The following is a 24293-nucleotide window of genomic DNA, read 5'->3' as shown; positions in this document are numbered from 1 at the left end:
AGGCCAGTGTGCTAACCACTGTGCCACCTTGCTCAGTGCCCTTTCTTTGTACCACTTTGAAATACAAGGGTTGAATGAAAAGTAATGTCTCCACTTTCGTTAATTTTGTTTGGATGGGAATTTTAATAAAGCAAACACAGAGATAATCCTTAGAATGTGATCTTTAATTACCAATATTCACTTTTCCACATAATCACCAACCAATTGGATACATTTCTGTCAAGTTTTCTGAAACCTCATGGAAGAAGTCGACACTGTGTTTCTGCAACCACAGTATCACAGTTCTCTCAATGTCTTCATCAGAAGCCTAATGATGTCCCCACAGATCATCTTTCATCATCGGGAACAGATGGAAGTCAGATGTTGCTAAATCTGGACTGTATGGAGGATGCTGTACGGTAGTGAGATTCAGTCTCTGCAGTTCTGCTGTGGTGACATCCAGGGTACCCATCATGCGCAGATCTTTCGATAGCCAAGCAAAGCAATGATGTGACCCACCCATTCTTGCAGAATGCCAATTTTGCTTGCAGTTTCTCTCTGAGTGATACGATGATCGCCCTGAATCAGTCTGTCAACATTTTGCTTGTGAAGCTCAGTGGTTGCTGCCACAGGACGTCCAATTCTTTGTTTGTCACTTAAGTCAGATGTTCCCATGTCAACATCTTTAAACTTACTCGCCCATTGCCGCACAGTATTCACATCACCACAATCACCATAAATTCCTTTCATTCTCTGATGAATCTCGTTGGGGTGACACCTTCTGCTGTCAAGAATTCAGTGACTGCAAGTTGCTTAGATCGCATTGACCGACCGTCTGCGCTTGGTTCCATACTTCACACTGTAACAACACAACCGATCAGTGCTAAGGTTTCCTGTCAACTGGAGGTGTAGAAAAGAGGCAACGGAACAAGCCAGTACCTGCCGTGTACCAATGCTGTCAACTGTTGAAGAGTTACGAAGGTGGAGGCATTACTTTTCAGTCCACCCTTGTATTATCAAGGTCTGGCTGAATATATGCACGGCTTCTTAAAGATGGTACTTCTTTATAGACAAAGGTATCATTTGCAAAAAGTCTGAGGTTACTATTGACATTGTCTAGGTCATTAATACATAACATGAACAGCAAGGGTCCCAGTGTATTTTTGTGATGCACACCTGAAGTCACTTCTACATCTGTAGATTACTTCCATCCATGATAAACTGTTGCATCCACCCTATCAAAAAATTCTCACTCAAGTCACAAATTTTGCTTGATATTCCATATGATAGTAATGTTGATAAAAAGTGTGTGTGTCATATTAAGTCAAATGTTTTTTGGAAATCAAGAAGTACTGCATTTAGCTGACTAGCTTGATCAATGGCTTTCAGGATGTCATGTGAGAAAAGTGAGAGTTGGGCTTCACAGGGTTGATGTTTTTGGAATCCACATTGGTTGATATGGAGTACGGCATTCTGTTTGGAATACCTCTTTATGTTTGAGTTCAGAATCTTTATGCTTAAATTTTCCCCATATCACAGCTAGCAGTTTTGGGATTAAACTAGCTTTCTGTACTTAGCATAGAGTGAGCTCCACGGCTCTTTTGGAGTGCTTCAAACTCTGGCACTTTGCTGTGAGTACTTCAGCAAATCACTAGGATTTCAATATTGTCACATTTCGGGGGTATTTCTTTGGATCTTACACTGACACTTCTGTGTCCACTAGAGCTATCATTATCTGGAGTGGATGGAGAGTCACCTAACCTAAAAGAAGAAGAAGAAGAAGAAGAAGAAGTGAGAGAAACCTGGTGCACAACGCACACATAGTCAGCTACCTGGGTAGCAGCCTCTGTGATATAATGCACACCTTACCCATTTACAAGGATTCTGCAGTTCTCAACCCTGTGGCACAGGTCCAGGAAACCACAACGTAACTCATCACATAACCTTCAAAGTCTCTTGTTTAATCCTTTCACTCGCTTCAGAACCAGGAGGCCATGATCAGTTCTGGAGGCAATGCCACAGTTGTGAGCTTTGTTGAAACTCCGTGAACAAGGCTGGTCTCCTTGACCTTTTCTGCTAGTCAGTAGAATGGTCCAAGTACGATGTCAGAGTCCGGGTGATGGGCATCATTCGTTTCATCGTGTGCCACTATCTTCAGTTGGTTGCGTCCTGTTCCCCGAGTGGTTGCTGCAGTACTGTCTTAAGTGTTGATTGAGGCCTCCAGGCATACACTCTAGAGTGCAACTGGTGTTCCTTCCCATCTCTTGTGCCATTCCCCTAAGGGATACGATTATCGTCACTATGTTTGAACTACCAACGATTAATAGAGCCTTACCCTTTTGCGTTCGCCTTCTCTTGATGCTGGTCACAGCAGGTTTCCCTACAGGTGAAGTGTCTCACTAGCTCAGATTCAGTTTAAGTGGAAGACAGCATCTCAGACTTGTTGGTTGGGGGACCAGTATAACACCCTGAGTTCTCCCTGGTCCCTGTCTCCCTGTATAGGTGCACCTCGCCCCAACCCCTGACCTGCCTCTCATAGTCAAGTGGACAAGCAGTGATAGATCCTACACTTCCTGCAGAGGAGAGATTGATACCACCTGCCTCTTGGGAGTCCTTCCAATGTTCACAGTTCACACTCATTCATAGCAACTTCCAGTCGTTTGATGGTAGTCGAGGTGATTTCCAGTTGCTGACAAATGGCAGCTAACTCATCCCGTGTCTGAGAATTGCATTCACAGTGTGGTCTGCCTGCGTATCTGGGTGGTAACGTGTTTGCCTACCGTGCAGTGGGCGAGGGTTCGATTGCTGGCCTGGTTGGAAATTTTCTCCTCTCTTGGACTGGGTCTTGTGTTGTCCTCGTCATCCTATCATCGTCATCACCGACACACAAGTTGCCCAATGTGGCATCACCTGAAATAAGACTTGCAACCTGGTGGCTGAATTTCCCCAGATGGGTCCTCCAGGCCATCAGTGCCATACAATCATTTCATTCCATTCACAGTGGAGCTGTATTGTGACTGGTGCTTTACTGAACAGTAAACAAATAACTTTCAAATGAACTTTTGTTTCTCTTTAATTTCTGGATCTGTTAAGCTGAAAGTATTACTGATTCATTTCAAGAACTAAGGAATTGGTATGCAAATTGAGATTACTATAAAGGCAACAGAAAAACTTGTGAGAAAAGTTACTAATTTCCTGAAACTTTTTTGAACTTATAGTTAACTCAGTAAAAAAACTTGAAAATAAAATCAATTTATGATAAGTGCAGACATCATATGCTCTTATGGAAAGGGAAAGTTATATGTAACATGATATGTTAGTTATAAAATGTGTTAATGCACTGTACTCATAACTTCTGAAAATTATCAAAAAATTTACATTTATTCATGTTAATATACACTGAAATGCAAAGTGAACGATACTTTGAATGAGGTTACAACTGCTAAAATTGTATAAAGCACAAATGTTGAGGACCGCTGATGCTACAGCACAAAGTATGTTTTTCATAGCGCACAGTGTCTGAACGTACATAACATATCATGACACACTTGTGAGTTTTAAACAATTAACATGAAAAGCATTTTTAAATTTTACACAAATTTTTTGGGCCTAAGTTTTTGAAGCGAATTTATGTGACATGTATTTTTACTCAAACACAGAGGGAATACAAGAAGTTGTCTTATATACATAAATATAAGTAAATAATTGTGCAAGTTGCATGGATTTTGCACTTTGCTGTTTTTGTGACACATCTTGGACAGGTGTGCCAAAGATGAACACTGCAGCATCAGTACATCTCACAAAAAGATGTAAAATGTGGATCTTTGCAACATATGTCTTCCGATTGGAGTGGATGCTCGAGGAATGTGTGCTCGGTGCACAGGTCAGCGATCCTCCTGTGTGGTGGTTTGATTTGTTTAACCAATACCTCAATGATGAATATACCTGCCCTCATGTTCCCATGCAATCCAAAATTGGGCTAGTATTTCATCTGAATACCCGATAAATCTGCAAGCTGCATGATTTGACCAACTGGCCAAAAGGAGACTCACAATGAACCCCATCTAAAACTCAGTCAGATGTTGTTAACACTGTTTTACATGACTACATGGCACCTCCGTGTCTTTTAGTATTCACTCAAAACTTGATACTGTTCACAGCCCTTGTGTACACTTATTAAGCTTGATAACAACATGAACTGAACTCTAGTGGCCATTTTACTTTTCACAGAGAATTTCAACTGTATTTATTTACATACCTATTGATGGTATGTATGTGTACAAAGTTACATTGACATCCACCATGCAGTGGTTAGACATTGGACTCGCATTCGGGAGGACGACGGTTCAATCCCGCGTCCGGCCATCCTGATTTAGGTTTTCCGTGATTTCCCTAAATGTTTTCCGTGATTTCCCTAAATCACTCCAGGCAAATGCCGGGATGGTTCCTCTGAAAGGGCACGGCCGATTTCCTTCCCCATTCTTCCCTAATTCGATGAGACCGATGACCACGCTGTCTGGTCTCCTTCCCCAAAAAACAACCAACAACAACATCCACCATGTTTCTGCATGCTGCACTCTTTTTTGTCAGGAAGCTTAAATAATTTTATTTAGAGCAACAGTCAAATGTAGCAGACAACAGCTCCCTGAGGCTTCAGCTGGTACAACAATATAACAGTTGCATGCAAGGAGTGAAATAAAATTTAAAAAAAAGTTTTGCACCACCCCACATCTCACATAGTTTGCTTGTTTCATTGGAAAAAACTTTCTCAGTACTGCTTTGACTATGGGAAATTGCTGTCTACAGCCACCTGTGTGATAGTGCAGAAAGTAAAGCTACAATGTTAGTGCAGTTCAGTAGAGTGCACTGTATGCAATCATGAATGTGGTAAATGGCTTTTGAATTTTGTTTGGTGGGTCAGCTTGCTTTAAAGTATGATTTCAAGCTTAGACTTTGTGTACATTGTAGCTTTACATCAAGAAGCATTGTCACCACTCTAAGTTGGGTGCCAAATTGGTGTACACCACAGTGATGTCATTTGAACATTCAGCACAGTTTTGTTGAGCAGTTTATTTGTAAGTATTCTGCTAATGCACATGGTCTAGAAAAACATTCATTACCAAAAGTCAGTCACCTTGTTTGGAACTGAGAGTCATAAGTCTCTAATGAAAAGGGAGAGAATACATTATTTAATATCATCAACTGAATTTCCTATCCAGAGGGCAAGAAAAAGTTCCAAACGTTGCAGCATCTGAATTTCAACATTCCTTTCTGCTCAGTGCTCAAGAATGAATATATATTTTTAACCTCTCAGTACAGCCTAAAATATTGATTTCAGTGTGCAAAGCTGTACTTTTAAAAGTTATCTTGGTGAAATGGTCACTTTTATTTCCAAGGAGACACAATCAACTAACCTTATGAAAAAATAACGAGCAAGCAAGGAAAGTAAGCACAAATATCTAGCCATACATGTATTATTACTCTGAAATTGTAACGTGCTGAGAGAAATATCCAAACTCAAAGGAAGCTTTGAACTGTTTATTAGAAGTAGTTGAATAAGATTACAGAGAAATGGTGTACACATGCAAGGCCAAGGGGAGATTTCTTGCGTTGACACAGAGAAGGCACTGATGTGAATGAACAGGGTGTATACGACCCGGGACAACCGGGAATTCCGGGAAAAACCCGGGAATTTTTTCATCCGGGAGAAAACCGGGAAAAACCCGGGAATTTTTTGGAATTCCGGGAATTTTTCATTGTTTTAGCTTTCAGTTACATTTTTGTAGTTTTGTCTGCAGAATTGATTCTCTAGCAAAGAATGTTATTGTATCCTGCTACTGGAGAATGATACTGCAGCAATAAAATATAAACGAGAGGGAAAAAAATAAAACTGTAGTGGCAAAGGAAATGTGCATTTTACGACAACAAAACACCGTGCACGCACAAGCGTCTACAGATAGCAAAAATATGTTAAAGGCCGTAAGGCGCAGACTGTAATTCTTCGTAACAATAAACTGCTTGCTATGAGCATGACGTCACAACTGTTCACATTAGGTTCGTTTGACCAGTTGCCAGCGGTCTGTTGCGCATGCGCATTTGACTCGCGTATAAGCAGTACCTTCTCTCGCTTCCCGCTTCTTGAAGTTTGGCTGTTAGCTGCATCGGTAGCAGCAGCAAGCAGCCAGATGCAAACGAGAAAAATTTTTCTCCCGCGCCCTAGCTGCCAGATTCACTCTTGCACAGAGTTGTCTGAGTTGTAGTGGGGAGGGGGTTAGTCTCCACGTGACCCGTGTTTACGTTAAGTGATTTCGCTGCTTCTCTTCGTGTACAGCTCCCACGTCAAATAAAAACAAAACGGATTTCTGTGGCCGGGAGCTATCAAGTGAATTAAAATGCATTCACATAATTACAGAGGGCAAAAATATATTATTAATTTCAGTTTCTGATTTTATTTTCTTTCCAAGTTAGTAGTAGTCAAGCATTAATCGCCTTGCAGAAGAATGAAGTTATTTTTGCAAGTTTGCTAAAGAAATTCCGCTGAGGCAATCATTTTATTTGAAACGAAGTGTTTCATTTAACAATTTTGGGTACTTCCAACTGTTCGGTGAATTTCAAGTGCACGTTATCATCTTCTGCCATGTATGGCATTATGCCATAATAAAGAACCAAACATGAGATCGTAGAGTACTGGTACTCCAAGAAAATTTACATCCCAAAAACCACACTTAAAAGCTTAATATCAGATGGGACCTACTTCATTGTGAATCTGGAAAAAACCAATGTGCACTTCAAGCCGAATTATGCATTTTAGTATGATTCACGAAATTTTAATGACTTTTGGAGTATCCTCTGATGCCCTGTTTCTTTTATGGTGTAGTGTAAGCTCTCTTAGTGCTTTATACACACGAACATGCGGGCTTCCTACACCACTGCAGCTGCACACGCACAATAATTCGTTTTTGGCGCTCTCTGGCAACTGGTAAATCCAACCTATAACTAACAGTATTGCGAACGGTGGTTAGAAAAGCGTTACTTTCAAAGTAAATTTCTTTTTACGCAAGATGAATTATGTTACGTGTGTGAAAGTGGGATGGATATCTAAATCACAGAGCGTTCGAAACTGAACAGTTTGAGGACCAGCCACTTCAAGAATTTCGAGCCGAGGCATTTATGTCACAATTTTAAATTTACTGGCACATTTGTGTGATGTATCTTAAAGTATATCACACCAGAAAAAGACCAATATTACACGTGAAAGCTTAGCTTTTCTTGTAGATATACGGTACTGTGTACATTAATGTAAACCGTTAACTTTTCCTCTTGCGTGTTCGCGCTATGTAACCAGTAATCTTGCTAGTGGCTGACTATAACACGTGTCCTATGCTCTGAATAGCTGCTGTCATCGGCTGGCGAGATCTCGTGGCTTGAGATATGACTCGCTTACAAAAGGACATCACAACCTCGGTTGCAACGCTCCGGAAACTAACAAGCTGTGTTCGGTGCAATTCGAATTTATACTTTCGTAATACGAAATTATGCAGCGTATATGTTGCTGCAAATCAAAGGTCTTTCCAAAACTTCTCTGCTCCGGCTTTTCTTTTTTTTTCCGGGAAGTTCTACGCGATTATATAAAACGTTAACCATTCAAAGGATTGATAAGTTTTACAGTTCCGAGGGAACTTTTTCTGTGCTAAGTGACAGTAGGTCGCCCGGGAAAAAGCATATTTTTTAAACGGGATATCCGGGAGAAATCCGGGAATAATCCGGGAATTTTTTTTCCTTGTCCCTGTATACACCCTGATGAAGTATTGTTTTTGTTATTTTGGTATAACTTGAATAGTAATCTAGGCCATCTGACAGCCTGTTGTGGGGAACAGTTTTCTTTGTACAGCCTTTTGAAGTAACTGTTTCCTCTTATGTTCAAATAGACAAACTGGAGTACCACTACATTGTAAAATTAAATAGTTGGACAACTTACAGGCAATCAAAGTTCATAAAAAGATGGTGGTTTAAAAGGAGCCTCTGCTCTCATTTTCAATAAGAATTCGGCTACTGAATCCAAATATGACATTCTTCTAGTGACATTGATGCAGTAAAAGTGTACCAACATAACAACAGATCAAAACACTAAGAGTGAAATAAGGTCTCAGAGTAGTTGGCACGTTTTGTAAATGCTGATCAAAAGCAAATGCAATTTTTTCACTATTTCAAAAAGCATTCAGCTGATTTAGTATGTCAGCCTGTTATTGTGGATGACATATGTGTTCACTGCTTCACACTAGAAATGTAGTAATGGCTTACACACCTATGTACAGTTTTATTTGGTGATTGGATTACTATGTATTTTTATGGGACCCTTGTCCATTTTAATTAGGTGAAGATTTTGAAACATTTTCAGGGTTTCTGATTTGTCAACCAGCCACACATGATCAGAAATACCCGACCAGTACTTTCCCGTGGGGAACTGTTTAAACAGTAAAATCTGAGATATTTTAATGTAGTTTACATCCAATTTAATTTCTTCATTTTGTACGTTATTGCAGGTGGACTGCTTTTATAATAGTTTTGTTACACTTGATGCATTTGGAATACTGGAACTAACCACTTGCTTTATATACATTATTTGACTATGATGAGCATGCTCTTGAATCATTAAACCCAATCCACCACTACAAGCATGATCCATAAATGACTATACAATTGTCTTGATGCTGCATCCTGATGATTTTTCCCACAAGATATATATGTGTGTGTATATGCATGTGGTACACTATTTGATGTCTTTCCAGTTACTGTTACGGAACCACCCGTTACTGGTCAGGCCTCGGGAACAAAATCCGTGAAAGGTGCAAACAATATGCCTCAGTCAACTGACACAGGAACAGGTGCAGAGACCAGCACTAACATTAATAACAATACAGACAACAATAAGGTCGCTGTCTCACCTGAAGCAAACGGAAATACATCCTCATGTGTTATTGAATTCAAAACTGTTTGGTTCAACTTTGCTGCACCTCCGCATGCACCTATTACTCGAAAAATAGACTTTACTAGGTGAGTGAAACAAATAAATCATGTTATTATCTTAATTTTCTCACCTGTTTTTCCATAATTCACATTTTGTTTTTTAAAGCTAATCAGGTCACAAGAATTTAATTAGTTTTGTGTGGAATTACTGACTAGCCATACTGCCTTACGGAAACACAGGTCGTATGAGTGGTGTCAGTTTCAGTGTATTACCATGTCATCATCAGAAGATTTTAATTGTTGCATAGGAGCTCATTAGCTGAAGAGGCCTAGAGAAGCAATCAGAATGTAAACAATTTCTACAATAAGTTGCATATGTTATAGGTTCCAGATCAAAATCAAATCAGCCATTTTTATATAGATTTAATTTTTGCTTCGTCTAGCTACTTGTGTACAGATAATCTTTCAAAGTTATATGCTAAATAAATTTCTTCAGAAAATCAGGACACTCAATTTCACAGTCTTTTCTTCAAATAACTTCTATCACAGTTTATTAAACCACTTCATTACAAATAAAGAATTGCTGTTACTATCTGACCAGCATCTTTTGACAAACAAATGGGTACTAATATTTTCTTTACAAGGTTTGTTTGGAATGAATAATTATTATTTCCTCCTAAAATTTACACAAATACCTGGAATGTTTTGCAAAGTGTGTACCACCTTGTTGTAGTCACTGTCTGTTGGCTAAAAAATTGCATTGCCTACAACTCCTAAGATCTGCCTCAAAGGAAAAGATGGTACTCCACAGTCACAGTATGTGTCAGCCGCGCATGAAACAAAAAACAAAGACATTTGCATGACTGTATTGAAATGCAAGTGTCATAAATACATTAAAATATAGAAATAAAAATATTTGCCTGTGGTGTCTCAGATGGAAAGACTGCAGTGTCACTTAATTTTTGATTATACAAGGTCTCAGTTCTTGTATTGAAATCATTAAATGAGGGAACAGGGGCCTACTCCTATCCAATATAGCCTCACCATATGAGGTGAAGCTTGCTTCCTCTGTCCCATAGCACACTTACGAAAATTGCAAGTAAAAAGTACATACAGTTCTCTCGTAAATCAGATTTTCTATTTTTACAACAAAGAAGAGGACATGATGTTTCATGAAAGCATATATAGTAAAAATGATGAGCAAGAGTATGTAGCAGAAATGTCAAGTGCGTGGCAGAACGCAACTGTAAATAATGGAATATTAATATGTTCCATACATGACCCCCTTTACAACTTCTTTCACTACTTAATGTGTAGCCTAGTCCTTCATAGCTGCTTCAGACTTCATGTAGATTATCTCTTCTTTTGTTTGTTTCTTACTTTTGTAGTTGCTTTAATTTTAGCATTGACTGGTCTTCCATCTGTATTTAATGTAATTTCAATTATAATGTTTTGGTATTATATTGCTATTTATGTAAGTGTTACTTAATTGAATTTCAGATTGGACTGGAATTTATTGAGCACTGCATCACCTGCAATTAATGCATGGATGAACCCAAGCAATCGGTTTGCCATTAGAGTGGTCCATATGGTGCGCAGTATGTATCGCCGCTCGACAGGCGTTGTAGCAAGTCTGATGGCTGATGCCGTAGATGTTCGGGGAGTTCATATTCCTGTTAGAGTAAGTTTCTCATTCCCAATCCTTAACACCTTTTTTGATAAGGGTTTTTTCCCCAGATCATCTAAAAATTTCAAGTTTACCAATTGCTCAAAAATAGGCACTGTGTTTGTCTTTTGAAAATTATATCTTAATTTTGTAAATAATTTTTGTGGACACTTTAGTGCTACAGATATTTCTTTGCTCAGATTCAGTAAAAATTTGTTAGGTGTTTTGATATAAAGCAATTGTTCTGCATGTCTACCTGAGTTAAGTCTCTCATTGCCAAGATTTTTGTGGAATCTTATGTTCTAAGTAAACTAAAACTCCAGGTGGACCTTAAGTGGGTCGACAGCATAGTACATTTGAAAGAGGCATCCCCTACAATGCTAAAAATGTCTGGAGCTACTTTCAGATTTGTCAATCTCGAAACATCACTCTTCTGCCTTAGACTGTCACACTATACACTATAATTCCCAAGGAGAATGTCTGATGGCACTATTTCTTTAAATGTAGCTAGTGTTACCTTACAAGGAAATTATGAAGATGGGTGTTAAAGAACTGCTGAGTGGGATGAAGGAGGTCTGTTTGTTATAAGGGGAATTAATGTGCTGCAAAGATGATTTGCTGTTATTTTAATGTTCAAGCCAACTGCAGCATCAAGTTATATATCAATGAGGGCTTTATACACACACACCAGAATGGTGACCCTTCATCCAGTAGTCAAATGTGACCAACTGAGTAAGAGAGGAAGGTGTCACAGTGTTTTAAGACACTGGATTCATATTTGGGAGATTGTTGATTCAGGTCTCTGCCTTGACATCCAGATTTAGTTTTCAATTGTTTTCCTAACTTGCTTCAGGTGAATGGTGGGATTTTTCCTTTGAGAAGTATACGACTTGAGTTCTTGCCCTGTCCTTCACCAGTCCAAGTTTGTATTCCATCTGTAATGACCTCATTGTCAGAAGAACATTAAGCACTAAGCTTCTTTCCTTAAGTGTGACTCTCAGCAGTATTTCGTCCACTGTAAGGAAACATAGATGTTGCAACTGAATCTGTTTCTGTTCTTAAAGTGACAACAGAACAATTGCAGTTGATCTTCAAAAGGCTGTAAGATTGACTGAAAAGATAAGTTTACGAGTTTTCACAGAGAAAACGATTTTTGTAGATTTTAGTATTTCATGCCATGTTATTAACTAACCATAGTACAAAAATTATAATCACTATTTTAAATCTGAACAAATTTGTGTGGTCTGGTTCTAAAATTTGATAACAATTCTGTCTCCTGTTGCAAAGTATTCATAAAGTCACTCATTGAGTTTACCAGTGTTATTTACAGATCAATGAGTGACTCCTGTTTCAGAATAAGAGGTGCTGTTGGTGATGAAGACATTAGGCTGGCAATATGTGTTTACCAGACCATCCCTGTTGTGAGTCTGCCTGCAAAGGCTAACTGATTAGGATTTGGAACATAGTGAAATCTTATAGCATAAGAATAGTCACCAGCATTCAGTGTAGTCACTTGTCCAAACATCAAATATATGTTTGTGAATGTAACACGCATGATTAAGCCTTTGATATAATTTCTAAAGAACATTTTGTGGAACTATGTCGGTTAAATTGAAGGATAATGAGCCAGGAATTGTGCAGGTTGTCACTCTAGTACCAGTGCAAATTCCCACTCTCTCAGATACATTAACCGTTTATTGTGCCAAACAGTGTACAATCCTATAGTTTTCCATTGCAGGTAAGTCATATTTTAAACAAACTGTGTTTTCATGCAGTAGCCACTGACAGTGGTGCTGCAAGTGTCTTTAATTGAAGTTATCATCATTGTTAATGATGAATGTAAATTATTTTTGCTATACAGAGTCGTTATGGGCGTTACACACCATTGTCAAAGACATTGCAGGAAGATCCATCCTGTCAGCTATGTAATGTTCTGCAGAAATACGTACTACAGACAGATTTGACAAGCATAGAAGCCAGTCTTCGGGAAAATGAACTGCCTAACCTATCTACACTACGGCAAGTGAGTTCACCATTCTCACACACACATATATATATAGTTATAATAGAAGGAAACAATCCACGAAGGAAAAATATACCTAAAAACAAAGATGATGTGACTTACCAAATGAAAGTGCTGGCAGGTCGACAGACACACAAACGAACACAAACATACACACAAAATTCAAGCTTTCGCAACAAACTGTTGCCTCATCAGGAAAGAGGGAAGGAGAGGGAAAGATGAAAGGATGTGGGTTTTAAGGGAGAGGGTAAGGAGTCATTCCAGTCCCGGGAGCGGAAAGACTTACCTTAGGGGGAAAAAAGGACGGGTATACACTCGCACACACACACGTATCCATCCACACATATACAGACACAAGCAGACATATTTTAGAATTTCACATTTTAATGAGTATAGTAGTGTTGTTGCATCAATAGTTTTCGATAATTTGTGTGTTTTGATTCTGAATTCAAAATCTCTTTGATGGTCTGATGTCTATAAATAAAAATAATTAAATTGAGGCACTGAGAACCATAAAAACCCAAATCACAGACACAAAAGTTTTGAGAGAAGGAAGTGTTTGTAAAAATCAAATTTGTAGGCAAACCATCGCCCTCATAGGTCTGACTTCAAGTCTCAACATCTTATATTTCCTATGAAAAAGTAATGTACCCACTTCATGTTGTGAAATTTTAATTAAAATTTAGAATTATTATATATATTCTGATGACAGTAGTGTCTTTTTGACAATTGTCAGGTTTGCAATTAATGTGAAACTACTGGGTATCACATGAAAAAACCAACAACTAACAGTCTCCTCATTGTCACCTGCCATTTATTGTTTTGAAACTGTTATGGCTCGTTTTGTATTGTCAGTATTTCTTTATCATCTAATTATGCAGTGTTGTGTGTTTGTTTTTGTATGTGCTCATGATGGGCAGCAATTCATATGTATTGGGAAACAGTCTGTACTCGGAGCTGCTTTTTCATGCACATCCCTATAGAATCAGAACATAGAAAACAGATACTAAATGCACCACACACACAACTATGACCTATTCCAACACTTCATGATCCTCATTATCATCATTTTCATTAAGTACAATCTGTGGCTAGTGGTATTTATAAAATGGTCTTTCCATGAAATCTAGTTTTTTAAATCTTTGTATTTCAAGGCTGATATGTGGCTGCCACCTACACATATGGGCACTAGATTTTACAAGGCATTTACATATTGTGAGGAACTGTCAAAATCTGGTCTCCCTTATTGTTACTTGCAAGATGTTGTTGAAAGACAGGTGAGGTATGAGTGGCGGCAACTTGAAATTAGCGGAGGTTGAGGCCTGGCGGATAACGAGAAGAGAGGATATACTGAAGGGCAAGTTCCCATCTCTGGAGTTCTGACAGGTTGGTGTTAGTGGGAAGTATCCAGATAACCCGGACGGTGTAACACTGTGCCAAGATGTGCTGGCCGTGCACCAAGGCATGTTTAGCCACAGGGTGATCCTCATTACCAACAAACACTGTCTGCCTGTGTCCATTCATGCAAATGGACAGTTTGTTGCTGGTCATTCCCACATAGAAAGCTTCACAGTGTAGGCAGGTCAGTTGGTAAATCACGTGGGTGCTTTCACACGTGGCTCTGCCTTTGATCGTGTACAACTTCCGGGTTACAGGACTGGAGTAGGTGGTGGTGGGAGGGTGCATGGGACAGGTTTTACACCGGGGGCGGTTGCAAGGGTAGGAGCCAGAGGGTAGGGAAGGTGGTTTGGGGATTTCAAGGGATGAACTAAGAGGTTACGAAGGTTAGGTGGACGGCGGAAAGACGCTCTTGGTGGAGTGGGGAGGATTTCATTCTCCTTTGTGCTATTATGACTGGTTATATATATATAATAGAGGGAAACATTCCACGTGGGAAAAATATATCTAAAAACAATGATGATGAGACTTACCAAACAAAAGCGCCGGCAGGTCGATAGACACACAAACATACACACAAAATTCAAGCTTTCGCAACAAACAGTTGCTTCATCAGGAAAGAGGGAAAGACGAAAGGATGTGGGTTTTAAGGGAGAGGGTAAGGAGTCATTCCAATCCCGGGAGCGGAAAGACTTACCTTAGGGGGGAAAAAGGACAGGTATACACTCGCACACACACACATATCCATCCGCACATACACAGACACAAGCAGACATTTGTAAAGGCAAAAAGCTTTTTGCCTTTACAAATGTCTGCTTGTGTCTGTGTATGTGCAGATGGATATGTGTGTGTGCGTGTCTGGCTCTATTATGCTGGTTTAAGTACACTCCTGGAAATTGAAATAAGAACACCGTGAATTCATTGTCCCAGGAAGGGGAAACTTTATTGACACATTCCTGGGGTCAGATACATCACATGATCACACTGACAGAACCACAGGCACATAGACACAGGCAACAGAGCATGCACAATGTCGGCACTAGTACAGTGTATATCCACCTTTCGCAGCAATGCAGGCTGCTATTCTCCCATGGAGACGATCGTAGAGATGCTGGATGTAGTCCTGTGGAACGGCTTGCCATGCCATTTCCACCTGGCGCCTCAGTTGGACCAGCGTTCGTGCTGGACGTGCAGACCGCGTGAGATGACGCTTCATCCAGTCCCAAACATGCTCAATGGGGGACAGATCCGGAGATCTTGCTGGCCAGGGTAGTTGACTTACACCTTCTAGAGCACGTTGGGTGGCACGGGATACATGCGGACGTGCATTGTCCTGTTGGAACAGCAAATTCCCTTGCCGGTCTAGGAATGGTAGAACGATGGGTTCGATGACGGTTTGGATGTACCGTGCACTATTCAGTGTCCCCTCGACGATCACCAGTGGTGTACGGCCAGTGTAGGAGATCGCTCCCCACACCATGATGCCGGGTGTTGGCCCTGTGTGCCTCGGTCATATGCAGTCCTGATTGTGGCGCTCACCTGCACGGCGCCAAACACGCATACGACCATCATTGGCACCAAGGCAGAAGCGACTCTCATCGCTGAAGACGACACGTCTCCATTCGTCCCTCCATTCACGCCTGTCGCGACACCACTGGAGGCGGGCTGCACGATGTTGGGGCGTGAGCGGAAGACGGCCTAACGGTGTGCGGGACCGTAGCCCAGCTTCATGGAGACGGTTGCGAATGGTCCTCGCCGATACCCCAGGAGCAACAGTGTCCCTAATTTGCTGGGAAGTGGCGGTGCGGTCCCCTACGGCACTGCGTAGGATCCTACGGTCTTGGCGTGCATCCGTGCGTCGCTGCGGTCCGGTCCCAGGTCGACGGGCACGTGCACCTTCCGCCGACCACTGGCGACAACATCGATGTACTGTGGAGACCTCACGCCCCACGTGTTGAGCAATTCGGCGGTACGTCCACCTGGCCTCCCGCATGCCCACTATACGCCCTCGCTCAAAGTCCGTCAACTGCACATACGGTTCACGTCCACGCTGTCGCGGCGTGCTACCAGTGTTAAAGACTGCGATGGAGCTCCGTATGCCACGGCAAACTGGCTGACACTGACGGCGGCGGTGCACAAATGCTGCGCAGCTAGCGCCATTCGACGACCAACACCGCGGTTCCTGGTGTGTCCGCTGTGCCGTGCGTGTAATCATTGCTTGTACAGCCCTCTCGCAGTGTCCGGAGCAAGTATGGTGGGTCTGACACACCGGTGTCAATGTGTTCTCTTTTCCATTTCCAGGAGTGTATTTGAATTTCTTTGCAATGTTTATCGCTGTAGATTCAAAGGCAGCTGTGAAGTTTTTATATAAATATAAACATTTTTGAACCATCAGATACTGATTGTTACAAGCTACCTTCATTGGCTCACACAATAACAATAGGTGGGGGCAGGATGTGACAGTGAAAGCGTCAGTTGGTGATGTGGGTGGCAGTTGTTGACTGGTAAATTTACAGAAATAAAATGTGGAAGCAGATGGCGGGTATTCCCTGACACCCATTGCTGTTTCGTCGAGTTGCTATTATGACTGAAGAGTGTTTCTTCAAATATCCTACCGTTTTTAATGCCTCATTTGTTTTTAGTAAATTTCCATTCCTTTTGGTCATCTGTTAAGTTGCCAAAGTTCTTTCTCAAGATTTTTTAAATTACAAGCTTGGTAACCATTTTCAAGAAAAGGCATCTAACGAGGAAAAATTGAATTTTTACTTTTTTTATACCTGTGATTTAAAATGTGGGCCATATTATTTATGCTGATATCTAAATATATATTTTCCTTCATCAGTACTACTGTTGCAAAATGGAGCTAATTAATGTAAGGATATTCTCATTTCTTCAAACACTTTTGAATTAAGCAACAAATTAACAATAGGCAGCAGATGCTGGGCAATGTCCTGAAGTTCATAAGTGAGCTACCAGATCAGCAGTTCAAAAGAAAAATCAAAGATTTTCTGTTAGAAGTGAGACCTTGTGAATTTGATTAATTTTTAATTGAGGCCAAGAAAATTGATTCCAACATTTTTGTTACTATGTTTGCAGTATTAGGAAATGATGCACCAGTGAACAGTAACATTATGTAGACTTTGAAAATATCTTGATGACAGTAATATAGTGACAGGTGTAAATCCACAGCAATGAAGAGTTTGTTGCATACATATGTACCATGGCTGTATTGGTTCTTGTAATGCCTTAGATGACTTTTGAGGTCATGACAGAAATAAAAATTCTGTTCAGTTCTGTCCTTGGCTGGCATGGAAGGGGTAAGAGTGGCCAATTTATGAGCCCCAGTGGATGAACTCCAGTTGGCCCCAGCCCTTGCTCATCCCACATGAATCAAAGAGTACACCACTCCAGAATCAGTCTTTATAAAAATAAGAATTAAATACTTTAGCAATTGTAGTGCATTAAAATGCAAAATGTAAGAACTTCACAGTATTATGCTAAATTGTGAAACACAGTAAAATTTGACGTTACTTGTGATCAATTGAATGGTAGACATTTGAGAATCAGTGTCATTAAGTTTGTGACACCACAGCATATAGCAGAATTTTCATCATTTGATAAATTTGTGTGCCCTGGATTTACGTATCACTTCCAAACTGAGCTCAGACCATAAAGTTACAAGACAAGAATTTCTGAAGACTGTGTCTACAATGGAGGGGTATCTGTTGAGAGGCCAGACAAACATGTCGTTCCTGAAGAGGGGCAGCAGCCTTTTCAGTAGTTGAAGGGGCAACAGTCTGGATGATTGACTGATCTGGCCTTGTAACACTAACCAAAATGGCCTTGCTGTGCTGGTACTGTGAATGGCTGAAAGCAAGGGGAAACTACAGCCGTAATTTTTCCCGAGGGCATGCAGCTTTACTGTATGGTTAAATTATGATGGCATCCTCTTGTGTAAAATATTCCGGAGGTAAAATAGTCCCCCATTTGGATCTCCGGGCTGGGACTTCTGAAGAGGACGTTGTTATCAGGAGAAAGAAAACTGGCATTCTACGGATTGGAGTGTGGAATGTCAGATCCCTTAATCGGGCAGTTAGGTTAGAAAATTTAAAAAGGGAAATGGATAGGTTAAAGTTAGGTATATAGCGGAATTAGTGATGTTTCGTGGCAGGAGGAACAAGACTTTTGGTCAGGTGAATACAGGGTTATAAATACAAAATCAAATAAGGGTAATGCAGGAGTAGGTTTAATAATGAATAAAAAAATAGGAATGCGGTTAAGCTACAACAAACAGCATAGTGAACACACTATTGTGGCCAAGATATACATGAAGCCCATGCCTGCTACATTAGTACAAGTTTATATGCCAACTAACTCTGCAGATGATGAAGAAATTGATGAAATGTGTGATGAGATACAAAGAAATTATTCAGGTAGTGAAGGGAGACGAAAATTTAATAATCATGGGTGGCTGGAATTTGAGAGTAGGAAAAGGGAGAGAAGGAAACATAGGAGGTGAATATGGATTTGGGGTAAGAAATGAAAGAGGAAGCCGTCTGGTAGAATTTTGCACAGAGCATAACTTAATCATAGCTAACACTTGGTTCAAGAATCATAAAAGAAGGTTGTATACATGGAAGAATCCTGTAGATACTAGAAGGTATCAAATAGATAATATAATGGTAAGACAGAGATTTAGGAACCAGGTTTTAAATTGTAAGACATTTTCAGGGGCAGATGTGGACTCTGACCACAATCTATTAGTAATGATCTGCAGATTAAAACTGAGGAAACTGCAAAAAGGTGGTAATTTAAGGAGATGGGACCTGGATAAACTGTCTAAACCAGAGGTTGTACAGAGTTTCAGGGAGAGCATAAGGGAACAATTGACAGGAATGGGGGAAAGAAATACAGTAGCAGAAGAATGGGTAGCTTTGAGAGATCAAGTAGTGAAGGCAGCAGAGGATCAAGTAGGTAAAAAGACGAGGGCTAGCAGAAATCCTTGGGTAACAGAAGTAATATTGAATTTAATTGATGAAAGGAGAAAATATAAAAATGCAGTAAATGAAGCAGGCAAAAAGGAATACAAACATCTCAAAAATGAGATCGACAGGAAATGCAAAATGCCTAAACAGGGATGGCTAGAGGACAAATGTAAGGATGTAGAGGCTTATCTCACTAGGGGTATGATAGACCTTTGGAGAAGAGAGACCAACTTGTATGAATATCAAGAGCTCAGATGGAAACCCTATTCTAAGCAAAGAAGGGAAAGCAGAAAGGTGGAAGGAGAATATAGAGGGTCTATACAAGGCCAATGTACTTGAGGACAATATTATGGAAATGGAAGAGGATGTAGATGAAGATGAAATGGGAGATACGATACTGCGTGAAGAGTTTGACGGAGCACTGAAAGACCTGTGTCGAAACAAGGACCCGGGAGTAGACAAAATTCCATTAGAACTACTGACGGCCTTGGGAGAGCCAGTCCTGACAAAACTCTACCATCTGGTGAGCAAGATGTATGAGACAGGTGAAATACCCTCAGACTTCAAGAAGAATATAATAATTCCAATCCCAAAGAAAGCAGGTGTTGACAGATGTGAAAATTACCAAATTATCAGTTTAATAAGTGACAGCTGCAAAATACTAACACGAATTCCTTACAGACGAATGGAAAAACTGGTATAAGCTGACCTCAGGGAAGATCAGTTTGGATTCCGTAGAAATGTTGGAACACGTGAGGCAATACTGACCTTATGACTTATCTTAGAAAAAGATTAAGGAAAGTCAAAGCTATGTTTCTATCATTTGTAGATTTAGAGAAAGCTTTTGATAATATTGACTGGAATACTCTCTTTCAAATTCTAATGGTGGCAGGGGTGAAATACAGGGAGCGAAAGGCTATTTACAGTTTGTACATAAACCAGATGGCAGTTATAAGAGTCGAGGGGCATGAAAGGGAAGCAGCGGTTGGGAAGGGAGTGAGACAGGGTTGTAGCGTATCCCCGATGTTATTCAATCTGTATATTGAGCAAGCAATAAAGGAAACAAAAGAAAAATTTGGAGTAGGTATTAAAATCCATCATGGAGACGAAATAAAAACTTTGAGGTTTGCCGATGACATTGTAATTCTGTCAGAGACAGCAAAGGACTTGGAAGAGCAGTTGAATGGAATGGACAGTGTCTTGAAAGGAGGATATAAGATGAACATCAACAAAAGCACAACGAGGGTAATGGAATGTAGTCGAATTAAGTCGGGTGATGCTGGGGGAATTAGATTAGAAAATGAGACACTTAAATAGTAGTAAAGGAGTTTTGCTATTTGGGGAGCAAAATAACTGATGATGGTCGAAGTAGAGAGGATATAAAATGTAGACTGGCAATGGCAAGGAAAGCGTTTCTGAAGAAGAGAAATTTGTTAACATCGAGTATAGATTTAAGTGTCAGGAAGTTGTTTCAGAAAGTATGTGTATGGAGTGTAGCCATGTATGGAAGTGAAATAGTTTGGACAAGAAGACAATAGAAGCTTTCGAAATGTGGTGCTACGGAAGAATGCTGAAGACTAGATGGGTAGATCACATAACTAATGAGGAGGTATTGAATAGAATTGGGGAGAGGAGCAGTTTGTGGCACAACTTGACAAGAAGAAGGGATCGATTGGTAGGACATGTTCTGAGGCATCAATGGATCACAAATTTAGCATTGGAGGGCTACATGGAGGGAAAAAATCGTAGAGGGAGACCAAGAGAAGAATACACTAAGCAGATTGAGAAGGATGTAGGTTGCAGTAAGTACTGGGAGATGAAGCAGCTTGCACAGGATAGAGTAGCATGGAGAGCTGCATCAAACCAGTCTTAGGACTGAAGACCGCAACAACAACAACAACAACAACAACAACGTTTCTAGGGACTTACTAATCTACTAAATTGCTGAAAAGTTCAAAATATCCCGTATATACCAAAAGCTATGACAAAAAAAGCTTTTGTCTTACTGAGAGAGGTAATGGTGGCACCACATCAGCATCTGAAGATAACAATACCTAGTGGAGAAACTAGGTGTCTAGTGTACTGAAATACAGAAGACGGTTGACATTGTTGCATAGTAACTACAGTAGGTTCCAAGCATATACATAAAAAGTGTACGAAGTCGATCTTTACATCTCTTAAAATGAATATTTATATTTAAAATCATTTACTTCTTAATACAGGAGTCTCAAAATATCACTGTATAATTATTGTTCTTTTAAAACATATATTTTAAATAATTACTTCATGGAGGGATGTCATATTCTGTCTCAGTTTTTATGTTGGTTTAAATTGATCTCACACAGGATATGAGGAGACTGCTTGGAGGGCTCTCTCTACACTTCTATCTTACTTTGTACAAGTCTGTGTAGCATAAACCATATAATCTTAACTTTTCTATTCTATCCTTATTATCTCATTGATGGCAGCCACCAACAGAAACATAACTATTGTACCTGTGTTGCAAGGTGTTTCAACTTGGTAGCATACAAAAATAGATTCTGTCACTGCTAGCTTTCAAAACATCTGGCTGCTTCTTCAGGGAGAAAAGAGGCACTGGTTGGTGGAGGTTGGAATAATTGATTCTTGAATATTTTTAAAGGACAAGATGATATGTGCTTGAAGAATTTAGTTAGTCCCCACCTGATTTCCTGTTTTAAGATTTTTCATCTTATTTGATTAGATACATAGAAACTTCAATGTACTTCTAACTGTGTTATTAAATATAATATTGTAAAAACAAGGATGATGTGACTTACCAAAAGAAAGCACTGGCAGGTCGATAGACACACAAACATACACACAAAATTCTAGCTTTCGTAACCAACGGCTGCTTCGCCAGGAAAGAGGGAAGGAGAGGGAAAGACCTCTTTCCTGACGAAGCAGCCATTGATTGCAAAAGCTAGAATTTTGTGTGTATGTTTGTGTTTGTTTGTATGTCTATCGACCTGCCAGCGCTTTCTTTTGGTAAGTCACATCATCTTTGTTTTTAGATATATTTTTCCTACGTGGAATGTTTCCCTCTATTATATTTAAATATAATATTGTTTATATAAAGTTTTAAGAGTACAAAGCAACATCACAATGTGTGTGTGTGTGTGTGTGTGTGTGTTATGAAACATTAAAATAACATAAATTTGTTTCTGTCATTAAACACTGAGTGTTCAGGTAATTTAAATGCATTGTTTTTGTTCTATTTGTATTCAAGGGTGTCATTGTCTTGAGCCGCCAGTGGAAGAATGTGCTGTATACACCTTTACTTCTGGAACACAATTATAAAACAAAATATGTGAAGCCTCTCAATGTAACTTTCACTGTACCCGAACCTGATGAGGTAAGATATGGTGCTTATGAGTTACTTACATTGAAATACCGTCCTAATTCAGTTCTAGAAATATTAGTATTGTGTCAATTTACAATGGCCTTTGTGTTGTAAAATGTGGAGAGCCTAAATGTCAAGTAAATCATGAACTATTGGCTTAATCTGTTGGTGGACTGTTTTAGCAAGTGTCAAATGGTACCAGAGGCTTTAATAGGAAATATGAAGCTAATAAATAACATTGATGAGAGAATTTTATGCAGGTGAGACTAAATTTCTATTCACTGTGTTCTACAGTATCAAAGACAAGCAGCGATGAAGATAATGTTGAGTAAAGTGGAAAGGAAGACCCTCAGTAAAAAGATTCAAACTTAATTAATAAGAAATAGACAGCTTATATATTTGGGGGATACATTGTGGTTTGCAGGAATGTGGAATACCTTTTAGAAAGATGACTCATTCTTCAGAAATTCAAAAGAAAAATAAGAAAGTTGAAGTTGCATGTCTGAAAGCAAAAAATTATAGATTATTCATTACGCCCTAAAAATATGAATGTGCATAAATATGAAAGTGGTGCAGTGTGGCGTCAACTTATTGCTTAATCTGTTGATGAAACCCTTTTCTCTGGCTGTAGGTGACAATGTATTGGGTTGGTGCATAAGTATGTAGTGTTGTTCTATAAGTTTCCTAAATACAACAAGTACACATAACAGAGATTGTAGTCATCTATAATATATCTCCTTTACCATTTACAACAGTCTGACAATGCTGGGATAACTTTTTGATTCTGTGACTGTTGAAGTCATGTGGTTTTGGAATGAAAAACTCGTCAGCCATGTTCGGAGCACATTTTCGTCAGTAGTGGAAGTTCCTTGAAGAAGGCTGTGCAATGAAGAGTGGAAAAGGTGAAAATCTGAGGGCTTAAGATCAGGTGAATATGGTGGGTGTGAAATAACATCCCAACTCAGCTCCTGTGTAGTGTTTTTTGTCAGTCTAGCAGAATGCGAGCAGGTGTTATCGTGGAGTAGCGTCACTTCATGCAGTCTTCCTGGTTGTTGTTCTTGGATTGTGTCTGCAGTTCATCCCAGTTGTCGACAATAAAAGTCAGCCATGATGGTTACATCTTGGGAAAGCAATATGTAGAACACTACATCATTACTACTCCACCTGATGCATAACATTATCTTTTGTGCATGCACACAGGTCTTCATAAGGGGAGCTGTTGCTTCGTTTGGGCTCAACCATTCCTTTCTTTTCCTTTGTTAGCATAAAGACACCATTCCTCAACACCAATAACAATACAGGATAGCACTCTTCAGCATTGCTCATGAGCTAATTGATGACGAGCAAGCAGAGATTTACATGTGGCCACCCGCAGGTTTTTGTGATTTTAGCTTAGAGCACGCAGTACCTATATATGTAGTTTTTGAACATTCCCCATTCCGTGCAAATCTCACCTGATGGCGGACACTTCACATTTCATCGCACTGACACTGACCTGGATTGTTTTGTGGATTAATGCAGTTAAACAATCTTTATCAAACCCTGAAGGTCTTCCTGAATGGAGAAAACCATGTTCACACCATGGTCTGTCCAGTGGCATTATCCCCATACGTAGCAAAGAGTTCCTGGCTGCCTCTGCTACTGTCTGTTGTTGGACTCAAACAAAAGAATATATCTGAAATGTTCTGATTTCTCCACTTGGCGCTCCATTTTTCTTGCATCCGCAGCTCCACTCACTATCTCCGAATGACAAAATGACAAAGTGTAAACTCACAAATGGCAACAGAGAACTACAAATAAAAAAGACAGTTGGCAAATAAACCCATAGCAACCAGAATATCAACATGCAAAACAAAAGCACTATGAAGTTATGCACCTACCTAATATATCCAGGTACCTTTCCTTACACAACGA

The 24293-nt window shown here is 39.8% G+C and overlaps 1 protein-coding gene across 1 annotated transcript in view; it reads left to right on the top strand.

The window, feature by feature from the left end:
* LOC126161731 (transmembrane protein KIAA1109) overlaps window positions 1-24293 on the top strand; it is a 493460-nt gene that overhangs the window by 226383 nt on the left and 242784 nt on the right. The window contains exons 41-44 of the mRNA XM_049917765.1: window positions 8769-9033; window positions 10447-10627; window positions 12474-12635; window positions 22266-22391. Coding sequence (XP_049773722.1) covers window positions 8769-9033; window positions 10447-10627; window positions 12474-12635; window positions 22266-22391 — 734 coding nt within the window. The remainder of the gene's footprint in view (window positions 1-8768; window positions 9034-10446; window positions 10628-12473; window positions 12636-22265; window positions 22392-24293) is intronic.

The sequence above is a fragment of the Schistocerca cancellata genome, chromosome 2 (assembly GCF_023864275.1).
Source record: "Schistocerca cancellata isolate TAMUIC-IGC-003103 chromosome 2, iqSchCanc2.1, whole genome shotgun sequence".
NCBI classification, from domain to species: Eukaryota; Metazoa; Arthropoda; class Insecta; order Orthoptera; family Acrididae; genus Schistocerca; species Schistocerca cancellata.
The sequence above is the reverse complement of the archived record's forward strand: the minus strand, read 5'-3'. Positions and strand labels throughout refer to the sequence as shown.